General features: G+C 36.0%; 2 protein-coding genes across 2 annotated transcripts; one reads left to right on the top strand and one right to left on the bottom strand.

The window, feature by feature from the left end:
* The first annotated feature begins 291 nt into the window (after nucleotides 1–291).
* On the top strand, nucleotides 292–11208 carry LOC137405208 (piRNA biogenesis protein EXD1-like). The gene is made up of 6 exons (XM_068091435.1): nucleotides 292–493; nucleotides 5084–5185; nucleotides 8574–8678; nucleotides 9493–9606; nucleotides 10064–10189; nucleotides 10802–11208. Exons 1-6 carry the CDS (start codon nucleotides 292–294, stop codon nucleotides 11017–11019), a joined length of 867 nt encoding a protein of 288 aa, XP_067947536.1. The 3' UTR covers nucleotides 11020–11208.
* A 1521-nt stretch (nucleotides 11209–12729) lies between these two features.
* LOC137405209 (octapeptide-repeat protein T2-like) lies at nucleotides 12730–13014 on the bottom strand. Its single transcript, XM_068091436.1, has one exon. The coding sequence runs from the start codon at nucleotides 13012–13014 to the stop codon at nucleotides 12730–12732; it is 285 nt and encodes a 94-aa protein (XP_067947537.1).
* Between the last annotated feature and the right edge of the window lie 842 nt (nucleotides 13015–13856).

A 13856-nucleotide genomic window follows, 5' to 3' on the forward strand; every position in this document is an offset into this window, starting at 1 on the left:
TGTTTGACCTATGACCAGTCTAAACAAGGAACACAGACAGAAAAAATTGCTTATTGTCCAAGTACATCACTCTTTTTATTTAACCAATCAAATAGCAGCTCGTCTTTACTGAAAAACACAAGGCAAGGCGTAATGCTATCAACTCACGTATGCATCAGTGGCCTTGCCAACATGCCTTCTTGGTAGTTCTTCATTATGGGAAATCCAGTCTGGGAATTATTCATGTCAGCAGTACTTAAGCTGGCGGTAGATCCTCAGCATTATTATCAGTGAGAGTAAGTGACTGGTAACATGGCTGACTATATTTTGGTCGACACCGTTGATAAGGCTAGAGATACCATACATGCGCTTCAGTCGCGTCAACAACTAAGCGTCGACTGTGAAGGAGTGAGCCTTGGACGCACCGGCGAGTTGTGTCTTCTGCAGATTGCCATTCCTCAAAGAGTATATCTTTTTGATATATTCGTGTTGCGTGAAAAGGTGTTTGATATTGGTAAGTAATTTATGATCAATTTGTAGACTTACTTTAATACATTAAAGCTCTGTCGTAGATATACAATCAGGTCACCTAATCCTAGACCGTTTTACAAACTTTCCACCAACTGCGAAAGCTTTTAGAATAGTGCAATACCTTTTGAACTAAATACTGTTTTGAAGTTCTTAGCTTGCAAAAAAAACAATGAAAGAAACAGAAACCAGATAATGAGAATAGTTTTTTTTTACTCTTTCAAAGAAGTGCTGTTTAAGAGGTAACTGGAGAAACATAAGGATTGCAGTTCACCGAGCCTTACAGATGGCGATCGAGTCTTTGTTTATAAATAGAAAAGCAACTAGTTTTAGTGTCCAGATTTTGTTGCTGATGAGAAGAAACTTTGTGTATTTCTCAGCCTTCATTACCAAGAACTTCATTCAGTTTATTGCTAGAAACTAAGTCTGATCAAGTCTGATCAAGTCTAAAATACTCTCAGTATTTTGGCGATATTTCAAGAGTTGTTGTTACAATTGAAATGAAACTTTAGAGTTTAACTGAAAATGTATCACGCAAAAAGTTGCCAAAATTTTGTCATCCTTGAACTGAAAGTAAAAGAAAACAAAAATAAGCTATGCTGCAGAGTATTTAGATTGTAAGATCTGGTGAAAAAACAGTTCCCCAAATTATTTCATGCCCAGGCATGGAAGTGTTAAAACTGCTGACAGGTTAGTCTCTCTAGTGTATGTTTTCTGCTTTTTGAAATATGATCGCCAAGCGTATTTTAAAATGTAGTATCCCTGAAGTCATTTCAAATCTTGCTGTGAAAATGTGCTTTAACTTCTGATTTGAAGGCTAAAACATTGAATAATTCTCCAACTGTAAGTGGGCTATTTATGGGTTTTCTAACTATATAGAAGGTGCCGAGTAAAGACCAGATCCATTTGATTCCTATTTTATTGATTGGCCTTTACAGTTTTATGCACTATTGACTGCACATGACTTCAGGCAATAGTGGCCTATGCAATCAATATTCATTTGGTATCCATGTACAGTTTGAGCACAGTTTTTGATCATAATCGTTTCCAGAATGCTGCTCAAACTCGGAATTGATTTTTTCAATTACCAAGATGGTAGACTATTTTCTTCCATTTCTTGACTCAAAAATAATGCTTTTAAGCATTCTTACATTATCGTATGCACGTAATGGCAATTTTTGGTACAGCTGTACTAGCATAGGACATTTTTGGCGCGATAATTTTTGGTGCAGGACCTTTTAGTACAAGTTACAAGTACGGAATTTATCTATTTTTCGTAGTGACTTATGGCTCAACAAATTATAAGTAAAGTAGAAGAGAAAATCTGTACATAACAACTATATTTATGTATTAGACAGATGTAGGTCATGAGATCTTTTAATCAACTTTTAGCGGTGTGAACGTAAAATCTATTTTTTATGTATTTCAAAGTGAAAGGTATAATATAGATTAGGTATAGACAGGTTTAACGAATAAAATAATGATTATTTATGTTTTTTTATTGTATATAAGCCTAAATAGTTTCTTTGTTATAAAAATAGCAGTGCCACAAGTTTGACCCCAAAAAGTCTGGTGTCAAAAAATCTGACACAAAAGGACCTGCACCAGAAAGTCCTTGTCTGTCATACACAAGCTGTATAGTAGTGAGAGAGAAGTTAACATTTATAGTACAGTTAGTTACTCTCGAATACTTCATTAATAAAGAAGGCTAACCTGGAAATTGTGTTTCTGTATTAACTCGTATCTCAGCCTCATTTCTTCAGGTTTTGGTAGGAGAGAGTTTGAGAGTGGATGTGACAGCGTGTGAGGGAGAGGAGTGCGAGAGCTTGTGAGAGGATATGAGAGCATTTGAGTTCTAGTGTGGACTGTTGACTGCAGTTCTAGTCAAGTTCTAGTCTGGCAGCAACTATATTTGTGTCACTTCTGTAGCACTTCTGTAGCACTACTGTATATTTATGTCAAGGTACTTTTAATTTAGCTATACAAGTATGTACACAATTGAAAAACTAAGGCGTAGAGGGTAGTAGAGAGGTAGCTAGATGGAGTAAAGGGTAAAGAAACACTTATTTGAATGAGCCATAAAATATACAACAGTGCATAGCATATGCTATCAACTTCCTCTTTATTACACTCACAGTTTAGGACTCAACCCTAGGCTCTACTTAGTTGTGGCGCAACTAGGGAAGTGAAAATATTGGTGTTTCTAGACAGGTGCCAGCCATTTCTGACGCCGTATTTTGGTCTATAGATAATTTGTCAAACAAATTGACACGAGGCAAGCAAAGCAAACAATACATATTATGCTGTTTTGTCAAACATCGGCCAAATTTGAGCTTCGATATTGACCAATGCCGTTGAGGATAAGAAACCACATAATTTTCTCTAATGTTATATATTTCAGTTTACTATGCGCTTATACGCTTTACCTGTCGAGTTTAGTTTTTAATTTTGTTCCTTTAGGCAGTAGTTGGTTTTTAAGGAGCGAGTGTTTGCTTTTTCTTTATCTATCATAATGCTTATAAAACTCTGATTGTCTCGTAATCTTGGTTGAAACCGTCACACTGAAAAGACAACATAGGCAGTAATTGAAAGGCTTCCTAAAAGATTGCTTACTACAGGACTCGAACTCACAACATTGACCTTCATATACAGATGCTCTATTATCGGCGCTAATCTGCTATATTCTAGTATTGCAGAATAATAATAGGCGTATTTTGTGATGTTGAAAAAGTCTCATGTGAAGGAAGTGTTATAAGAGCAGACTGCCTGAGATTCATGAGTTACCTACGGCTTATTTAATGTCAAAGAGCTGCCCACTTCAAGTAACTCCTAGCTCCGTTGGCAATCCTAAAACGTTCATTCTCCATATGAAATGCGTCATGTCACAATGCACCTGATTGGAATCTTTGGAATGTGCTCGTGCATACATTAAGGACAGTCGCCCTCATGAGATGCATTCGTGGCTTGCTGTCATGAAAGAAGCGTAGCAATTGGTATTGTAAATTTGCACGCGTTTTGTGACCTGTATGATTGAAAGTAAAAGGAAACCACAGGCGATGGCGAACTTACCGCCAGTATATTATAAAAATCTAATACCTGTCCACACACAACCAATGTGTAGTATTACCTCTCCACGCACAACCAATGTGTAGTATTAGTGTATTACCTCTCCACATACAACCAATGTGTAGTATTACCTCTCCATATTCAACCAGTGTTTAGTATCACCTCTTCACACACAACCGATGTGTAGTATTACCTCTCCATATTCAAACAGTGTTTAGTATCACCTCTCCACACACGACCAATGTGTAGTAATACCTCTCTACATACAACCAATATGTAGTATTACCTCTCCACATACAACCAATGTGTAGTATTACCTCTCCACATACAACCAATGTGTAGTATTACCTCTCCACACACAACCAATGTGTAGTATTACCTCTCCACATACAACCAATATGTAGTATTACCTCTCCACATACAACCAATGTGTAGTATTACCTATCCACATACAACCAATGTGTAGTATTACCTCTCCACACACAACCAATGTGTAGTATTAGTGTATTACCTCTCCACATACAACCAATGTGTAGTATTACCTCTTCACATACAACCGATGTGTAGTATTAACTCTTCACATACAACCAATGTGTTGTATTACCTCTCTACATACAACCAATATGTAGTATTACCTCTCCACATACAACCAATGTGTAGTATTACCTCTTCACATACAACCGATGTGTAGTATTAACTCTTCACATACAACCAATGTGTTGTATTACCTCTCTACATACAACCAATATGTAGTATTACCTCTCCACATACAACCAATGTGTAGTATTACCTCTCCACATACAACCAATGTGTAGTATTACCTCTCCACATACAACCAATATGTAGTATTACCTCTCCACATACAACCAATGTGTAGTATTACCTCTCCACATACAACCGATGTGTAGTATTAACTCTTCACATACAACCAATGTGTTGTATTACCTCTCTACATACAACCAATATGTAGTATTACCTCTCCACATACAACCAATGTGTAGTATTACCTCTTCACATACAACCGATGTGTAGTATTAACTCTTCACATACAACCAATGTGTTGTATTACCTCTCTACATACAACCAATATGTAGTATTACCTCTCCACATACAACCAATGTGTAGTATTACCTCTCCACATACAACCAATGTGTAGTATTACCTCTCCACATACAACCAATGTGTAGTATTACCTCTCCACATACAACCAATGTGTAGTATTACCTCTCCACATACAACCAATGTGTAGTATTACCTCTCCACGTACAACCACTGTGTAGTATTACCTCTCCACATACAACCAATGTGTAGTATTACCTCTCCACATACAACCAATGTGTAGTATTACCTCTCCACGTACAACCAGTGTGACTGTGGTATAACAAACAAACTATCAGCTTTAAATTCTAGTTGATTGCACTTATTAACAATATTTGGTGTCATTTATCATAGAAGTACATTCCATTAACGTATTTCACTCTCATGAAGTAACCTCTGACAATCACTGCAGGTCTCAGAGAAATATTGGAAAGAGAGAGCTGTGTAAAACTATTTTATGACTGCAGAGAAGACTGCAGTGCCCTCAAGCATCAATACAATGTAGAGGTCAAAGGTAAGAATGGCGGTTTATTTAAAAGGCAGTTTTATTTAAAAAGACTCTTTTGAATGTTCAAAAGCATTGTTAGTTTTGATAAGTTATTCGTATCTGTATCATTAATTAGAGGATACCTCGACCTATGAACTTAATGCGTTCTAGGACTGAGCTCGTATGTCAATTTTCTCCCATCTCAAAGTACTACAGTAGGCGCTGCTACAACATAAATAATCCATTCCAGGAACAATTACATTATAGGGAAATTACTTTATACAAACTGTAAAATACATGCAAATTACCTAATCCATTCCAAGATCTTTTCAAACTAATCCTTCTGGCCATGCAAAAAAGAAAAACTAAACTTAACTTTCTAATTTGTGGGCTATACTACAGCTGAAGTATTACTGGTTAGCATCGACAACTTTCCTACCTTTTTAGATCAACTGCACTGGTTTTATAGACCAATTTTACAATAAGTTGATGGAGAGCGCGCATTTTCCACGTCTATTTAACACGATTTTTCATTTTTCTAAACAGCAAAGTCTATTCTGCAAAGTAAAGGTAATAACAAATATTTTATTCTTATACAACAAAGCAGAACAAAAAGCATTTTTACTATAAAAAGATCAGTACTACCTGTTCGTCGTCTATCTGTATTCAGGGGTCAAGGTTAGGATAAAAGGTAAATTTCGATGATACTCTAACTCGTGACATTTAGATTGGTAGTCTGACACTGTAATATCTGCACCAATTGATCACATTTAAGTATTCATGAACAATTTCACAGCTACATATTCTCTGTTTTGTCGACACATCTGACGATCTATCACAACAAACTAGAATTTCACGGATGTTGTATATACAATAGATATAACGCAATACACACGTCGCTTTTTCATTTGCAAGTGCAGCGAGTTAAGTTACTATTTAAATCGAATTTAATAACTCGTCCGACCTGACACTTTACGGTATATGGAATTTTTACGAAGTGTGAAGCACAAACTTTACAAAAATTATTTATGCTATCTAGAACTTCCGGTATAAGAGGTATTTGTTATAGAAGCGTCTACAGTATTCCCTATATGAAATAGCTAAATACAAAACAATCGGTTCCCATACGATGAAAAAACCACCTAAAACAGAATTTTACGACGAAAAAACATGTTTTTAATTTATGTAATTCACTACCTACGCTTATAAAGTAACAAATATATTTTCAGTGGTTATTCTCTGCAATAAAATGTAACAATACTATGTACAGTACTGCATGGAATTTTTATTTTTGAGACAGACGTAATGGCTTACGGCGGTGCCAGAGAGACTTGACAGCAACGCATTCCGTACACTAGACTTGAGATGCTACCTAAGATAACATAAATTTGGAATTTAGCTTCAATGAATTTAGTTTACTAGCCACAAACTTCAAGCTAAGTTTTAATATTTTTCTAAACTTTAATTGTGTCTTTGTTTTAGTTTTTTCATCCTCTTTTCTGGCTTGCCGCTTTGTGCCTCGCTTTGGCTATAATTTTTAGCCAGCCTTTTTATAATTTTTTTAACAGATTTGACCAGAAAGACCAAGTAGTGCCATTCTCAAACACGACCTAAAGCATACTTAGCTGCTTAGTTGCCATTGAGAACTGACTCGTGTCTCAAAGTTTTTTAGTACTGCATCTCAAAGTTTTCTAGTATCTCAAGGCAGAAACTTGCTCGAATTTTTGCTCCTACCTTGATTTTCTCATTTTCTGAGGCACTCGTATGTCCAAGTATGACTACATAACAAATAGACTTAAATGAGCAACTCGTTGTTTGGTAAAAAGATGCTTTAAACAACACCGGAGTTTAGAATTAAGGTATAAACATCACTGAAAATGGTATCTGCTACGAGGTGACACTTAGCTAACCAGGTCAACAATTGAGTTGTGTGGTTGTATGCATATACAGAACAAATTAATTTATGAATAAACTCAAACAGTTCAGAACACATCTAAATGAAAGTTTGACTTGGTTATCTTGTTTAAAACATGAGAAGTATAACAGGTCTACATCGATGTAGTAATTATGAGAGACAAACAGCTTTTTGACATAACCTGTTATAAACCACCGGTTAGTACAAATATTTATCAACTGGTATAACATGTGACAAGCAATCGTCCTAGAAAATATTCTCTAGAATGATTATTTACAACAAAAACCTGTCTACTTGTCTAAACTTGCCAGCTAAGCTAGTCAAGAGCTAATTGTTTGAGACGAGTTGTTAGAAGAGAAGGTTTTCACTTGGCTGAACAAGATGTACTAGTAAATAATACTTAACCAGTTCATCAACTCCTTTTGTTTGACAGCGCAGTCAGTGGAGCTAGTTGAAAACCTATAAAAATCCTTGTTAGTTAATAAAACGGAATGAGGATGGGATGTTTCACCCTTGAAGATTCTCAGGCCAGCTACTAATAAACTCAGTCTATGTATAGCATCAACTAGTTCTTGTCTGCATCATTACGTCTGCTAGAGCGACAGGTAGCCTTGGATGTGTATTGCAGACACTAACTACGTTATAGATGAATTTACACGAGATTTTAGTAAATTTTATAAAAAGTATCGGTATTTTTTTACCATTTGCAATTGTTTGTGATATTTGAGGTGATCTGACTGCCTGCATGTTTCAAGATTGAAATCGACAAAACTTGGTTGCAGTTAAAGCGTTCAGGTTCTTGCAAAAATGCAATTAAAACGTTTATAGTTGCACTTCAGCAAAGAGACCAACAGAATGGAGATGCGTAACGCTGCAACTTTAATACTACAGCCAATATTAATAACGAGAGAGAAGGCAGCCACACTACTATTTCATTTCTGCACTTATTTTTCTTTTGAGCATTTTAACTGCAATCAAGTTTTGTTAATTTTAATCTTGAAACATTCTGGCAGTCGGATCACCTCAAACATCAAAATCAATCGCAAATGATAAAAAAATATGACACTTTCTGATAAAATCTACTGAAATCTTGTGTAAGTTCATTTTTAAAGACTCCATATTTATGGTTTATAGTTGCCTTTTTATAGGCGACTAAACTTTTGTTTTTAGCTGCAGTAGTTGCGAGGAACAGGAGAGCACATTCCTATTAGCCTTGGTTTTTTACCGACTAATCCCTGAATAATCAAGGGGCTGCACTGGAGAACATCCAAACATAAACATTCAAGGATTGCTTGGCATAAAGCCCAGGCCAGACTTGTTCAGTTTATTATGCTCACAACCCACTTACTCTCCCATATCTTGAGAGAATTTGATTAAAATAATATTCTGTATGTATCTTTAACAGCATAATCCTGTCGATGTTGAAGAAGAACTTAAGAGATTATGCTTACTCGAATATAATGAGATTAACCAGTTCGCTATTTGCTGTTTTACATACAGGAATAGAAGACATCCAACTTCTCGCTCTCTTGAACATGAAGTTGAGTGGAAAGAGATGGCAGTTTGTGAGTGGACTGCAGAAATGCATGTCATACCATCTTGGAGGTAAGAAAGTCAGTTGCCCATGACATCTGATAAACATTGACAGTAGTTTGTAAATAGACACGAGTAACTACTTAGGAGGATGATACATTTGTGTAAGAGTGATGATTCGCATACCTGCTCTCAAATGAGCTGCAGACATGTACTGATGTGACAGTAGGTGAGTCCAGATGGCGTATTCTAATAACTGTCTGTCAAGTGTAACCTGTGACAGACATCAAATGAAACGTCCTCAGTAAACGTATCCGAGTATTTTTAACGGTTAGCCACACTGCTTTCTGAGCTTCCAAAGTGTACATACTTTAACTGACGCGGTGGTGTATGAAGAAATTCCAAGTTTTAAGGCCATTAATGTCTTATGGTTGCAAACAATTGCATTTGGTACATTTCGAATATCATGGTTGAATTGATCATATGTGAAAAAAATAAAGTCAATAATTCATTCATGAATAATAAATTGCTTAATCAACAGTGAGCTTCGATTGAGGTTCGCTGAACTAAATTGAGTGTGGCTGAAATATTTCGAATGCAAACTTTCATGCTTTAATTACTTTGACTGCTTCTACCAATAGGAGCTTATAATACCTTTAGTTGCTGTGCAACCACTAACAGCTGCGAGTATTACGGCAAAATTCACGTCAAAAATGGTTCCTTACAATTTTCATTCTACTACTTGTTTTTAGTTTTATCGATATTGCCTCAGTTTAAAAGATTATTAATTTAATCAAGAACAATATTTTTTGTTACAATTATAAAGGTTTGCTAACTAGTAAATAGTTGATTCATATTTGAATTAACATGTTTTCACAATTTTTAGATTGTGGTTTCTCTGGTGCTGAGAAAGCGAGAGTTCACACAGCATTGGACAATGATAAAGGTCTTTGGAGGCAGAGACCAATAAGCCAAGATCTTTTGCGCTACGCTGCCAAAGGTATCTCGACGATGTATCAAGTCTGAATATTAGCAACAGATAACTACTTGTAACAGATATCTACTAGTAGTAGACACATACTAATAACAGCTATTTACTAATAACAGATAAATGCTAGTAACCGATATCTACTAGTAACAGTTATCTGCTAGTAACAGATATACTAGTAACAGATATCTACTAGTAACAGATATCTATTAGTAACAGATATCTACTAGTAACAGTTATCTACTAGTAACAGATATATGCTAGTAACAAATATATGATAGTAACAGGTGTCTACTAGTAACAGATACATGCTAGTAACAGGTATCTACTAGTAACAGATATATGCTAGTAACAGATATCAACGAGTAACAGATATCTACTAGTAACAGATATCTACTTGTAACAGTTATATACTCGTAACAGCTATGGCAAAACTTATCTTGAGAACTTATTTGGCTGTCAATTGTAGATGTGATGTATTTGCCAAACCTGAAAGACAAGATATTGTCCAGGATCAGTGTTGCACCTCGGTCTAGCGTGCTCGATACCATTCGATATGCTTCCAAACGCTATGCAGACTTTATGATAAACAACGGTTTGTTATCAGTCATTATCCATTCAAACAAGTTTTTGTGCCATTTCATCGCACAAAATGTCATGTAATAGTCGGTAGGCTACTTGTATATACTCTTTGGACTTTACAAATTGATTTGGTTTTTATCTAATCGTCGATAGATGAGTGCTCATGAGTGCCATAAAAATACCGTGACCCACAATGTACCAATTATCAAATCTCTTAACTAGTTCTACCTATTTAAACTTTTCCATTTGGCAAAAATCGAAACATTCAATACCTAAAAAAAGTTGACCAATACTATTTGGCCGAGCTTTTTCTTTGGTAACAATGGAAACATTACTAAATCATTATTCACCAAATGATAATAGTTGCCTTGAAGACAAATTCTACTATTGATTTGTTTGTCAATTTTAAGGAAGGTGATGTTCAATAACTGCAGTTTTGCGCCATTGTATCCATCTATACAAACAATATCTTTTCATTGACTGTGAGAGCAGTTAAAGCTCAAGTATGGGATCACACAGTTTTACATTTGGCCAGTTGAAAATATTTTACTTTTAGCCTGAGATTCCAGAGGAATATATTGCAAGCTTAAAACCTCTAGATCTTAATGATTTTTTCATGATGCAGAAGGACCAGAAGACAGCCCATACATAGGAACAGCACGGCTACCAGAAAGGATTATACCTAACATGGTGAGACGAGGAGGCGTAATCTCTTACACGCCCTTTGAAGACACCAGTGTGAAATGCCGAAGTTGTTTCTGGTACACAGGAACGACAAGGTCTGATGGGCAGTGCAACCGTTGCTATGACCTCTACGTAGAAAAGCTTCGGGCCGCTAGATGATAAAAGGATCACTGATGCGATTATGACTGTTCATTGCTAGCTCGTCTCACAATGTCAGCGTTCAGCGACAGCCTGTAACAAACCCTAGCAACAAGCAGATTATTGTTAACAAGAGGCACGCTCATTACAGCTTTTAGCATATATTTTTTGAATATTTTTGCTTGTCAATTTTTTTATTTCTATCAAATTAAAGTATCAATATAGTTGCACTAAAGCCGGAACAATGACTTGGAATATATGAAAATATTTCTAACCTTGTCCTGCAAGCACTAGAAGTTGTTTAGAAGTTGTGTACAAATCAAATATTTAGGTAATTCAAATCAGGTTAAATGAAGCTGACAAGTTGAAATGCAAAAAAACTTGTATTATTATAAGTAGAGCTGCACAACGATTATAAAAATTGATCGCGATTAATAACTGGTCTGAACCAGTTAATCTTCGATTAATCTTAGAATTAATCTAGCAAAAACCTGCATATTCAAAAACAAACAATACAGCTACATATAGATTAATTATATTTTAGACAATTGTTAGTAGTAGTACATGTTATGTACAATGTACATAAGTTACAATGTAATAATTATTATGAGTATGAAAACTGTCTATGAAAGTCTATAATTAAGTCAGCCAAGAGTTGAGGCAGCACAGTTTATTCACATTATCTGAATAAAGAGATGCCCTCTTCCTACATACAATATTGCCAGCTTTAGAGAGTAGCCGCTCACAGGGGACAGGAGTGCCAGTAGTCAGAAGTATTAGTTATTGTCTGCGACAGCTGGTGATGATTTCTGCCGGTAGGATGAGAATTAGTTAAAATATATCTTAATGATGATGTGCTGTGGTGGTAAGCAAATTCTTTCTGGCATATACTGCACTTCGCTTTCTTGTTTTCGCTTCCAACAACTTACAGAAATGCGCTACCTAGGGTGGAAAACATATTTCTGCTTTCATGTTCCAATAAAGTGTCAATCTTATATTACTAATATTCTGAAGCTGAAATATGATTATGATTTTTTTGAAAAATGAAAATACATGTATAAGTTACTTGAGAAAGTTTATAAAAATAAACAAAAATAACCTGTAAGATACGTAGTAAATAATACTGAAATCACTTTTGTTACTATTAGCCTACCTAGAAACATGTTCAAACAGCTAACAACATCACTGCTTACAGCTAGATCGCCACGGCGCTTGTGCATTGTATTGTATAAACAAATTTAATGTTAGCGACTCACTGTGTTTTCATAGTTGAGTGCAAAATAATTGTGGTTGTAATTTATTGGTAAGAAAGTGTTGCTTGTCATAATATTTATTTGTTAGCAAATTAAATGGTAGTAACCTGCTACAACTGCTGGTACTAAACAGTACAAAGGAAAGGAACCACATCAAGATCATCACCTCGGCTGCATTTTAATTGAAGATTAATTGGCCCAGCTCAGTTAATCGTTTATTTGTATTGGTCTCGTTAATCGTTTAATTAACGCCATCGTTGTGCAGCTCTAATTATAAGTATTTAAAAAACTTTCAAAATAACACTGGTTATCACAATAATGACCTTTTAACCTTTAGCAGCTCTCTCATAAGAATCAGCAGATTCAAGAAGTTCATGTACGTTTTTATCAACAGTATAAACAGACCAAAGCAAAACATGACGACTCACCAGTATATAATTAGAATGTCTCTAAGAAATCTTCCCCCTCACTCTTTCCCTCACTCTTTCTCTCTCCGTCTCTCTCTCTTTTCGTCTCTCTCTTTTGCACTCTCCGTCTCTCGCTCTCCGTCTCTCTCTCTCTCTCTCTTCTCTATCTCTCCATTTCTCTTTTTCTCTCCGTCTCTCTCTCTCCGTCTCTCTCCCTCTTTCCGTCTCTTTCGCGCTCTCCGTCTCTCGCTCTCCGTCTCTCTCTCTCTCTTCTCTATCTCTCCATTTCTCTTTTTCTCTCCGTCTCTCTTTCTCTCCGTCTCTCTCCCTCTTTCCGTCTCTTTCTCGCTCTCCATCTCTCTCTCTGTCTCTTTCTTTCTCACTCTCCAGCTCTCTTTCTTTCTTGCCCTTTTTCGCGCTCTCCGTCTCGCGCTCTTCTCTCTCGCTCTCCGTCTCTCTCCCTCCTCCTCCTCTCTTTCTCACTCTCTCTGTCCACCCTCAATTTCTCTCTTTCTCCCCTCTGTTTCCTTATCTCTCACTCTTCCATAAACCTTTCAACCTAAATTGTTTGGTAGTCAGTTAACCAATCAGCGAGCTAAATGATTGGAGAGTTCTATGCCTATACTCAATTATTTTACGTAGAGCAGGTTTGTGTGCACGAGAGCTACTCAGACTTACCTAGATGATACCACCTTAATAAATGCTCCACAACTTACTAGTGTGTTCATATGTTAAAGCAAAGAGGGAAATATATACAACTCAGAATGTGGGCTGTCAAAAATCGATGTCTTGCAGGAATTTCATACTGTGGGCGATTATGATGTACCCAAACTAGTTGTGTAATATAGTACTGCATACACCTGCAATTAGCAGCACCCTATAATTGTGACGTGTTAATACTTGGAAATAGCAGTGAACAGGTTTTGTTGTATAAATAATCAAATTTGTTGGCTCTAAGGCTTTTAAAATATGTTGGCTTTTAATTCTAAGGCTAAGAACAAGTAGTGCCAAATATTACAGATTCACAAATTTAGAAAGTTTCAATTTCCGCAACACTTAATTACATAATACATATATGAAAAAAACACTTTTTGGAACTATAAGATGAAATATGCTTTAAAAATAAGAGTCGCAGGAGAAAAAGGTGCAAAAAGCTTTTGATATTGTGACTGCCTGCCGATAAAGCTTTATGTTCGCG

This window comes from Watersipora subatra, chromosome 9, assembly GCF_963576615.1.
Source record: "Watersipora subatra chromosome 9, tzWatSuba1.1, whole genome shotgun sequence".
Classification (NCBI taxonomy): Eukaryota; Metazoa; Bryozoa; class Gymnolaemata; order Cheilostomatida; family Watersiporidae; genus Watersipora; species Watersipora subatra.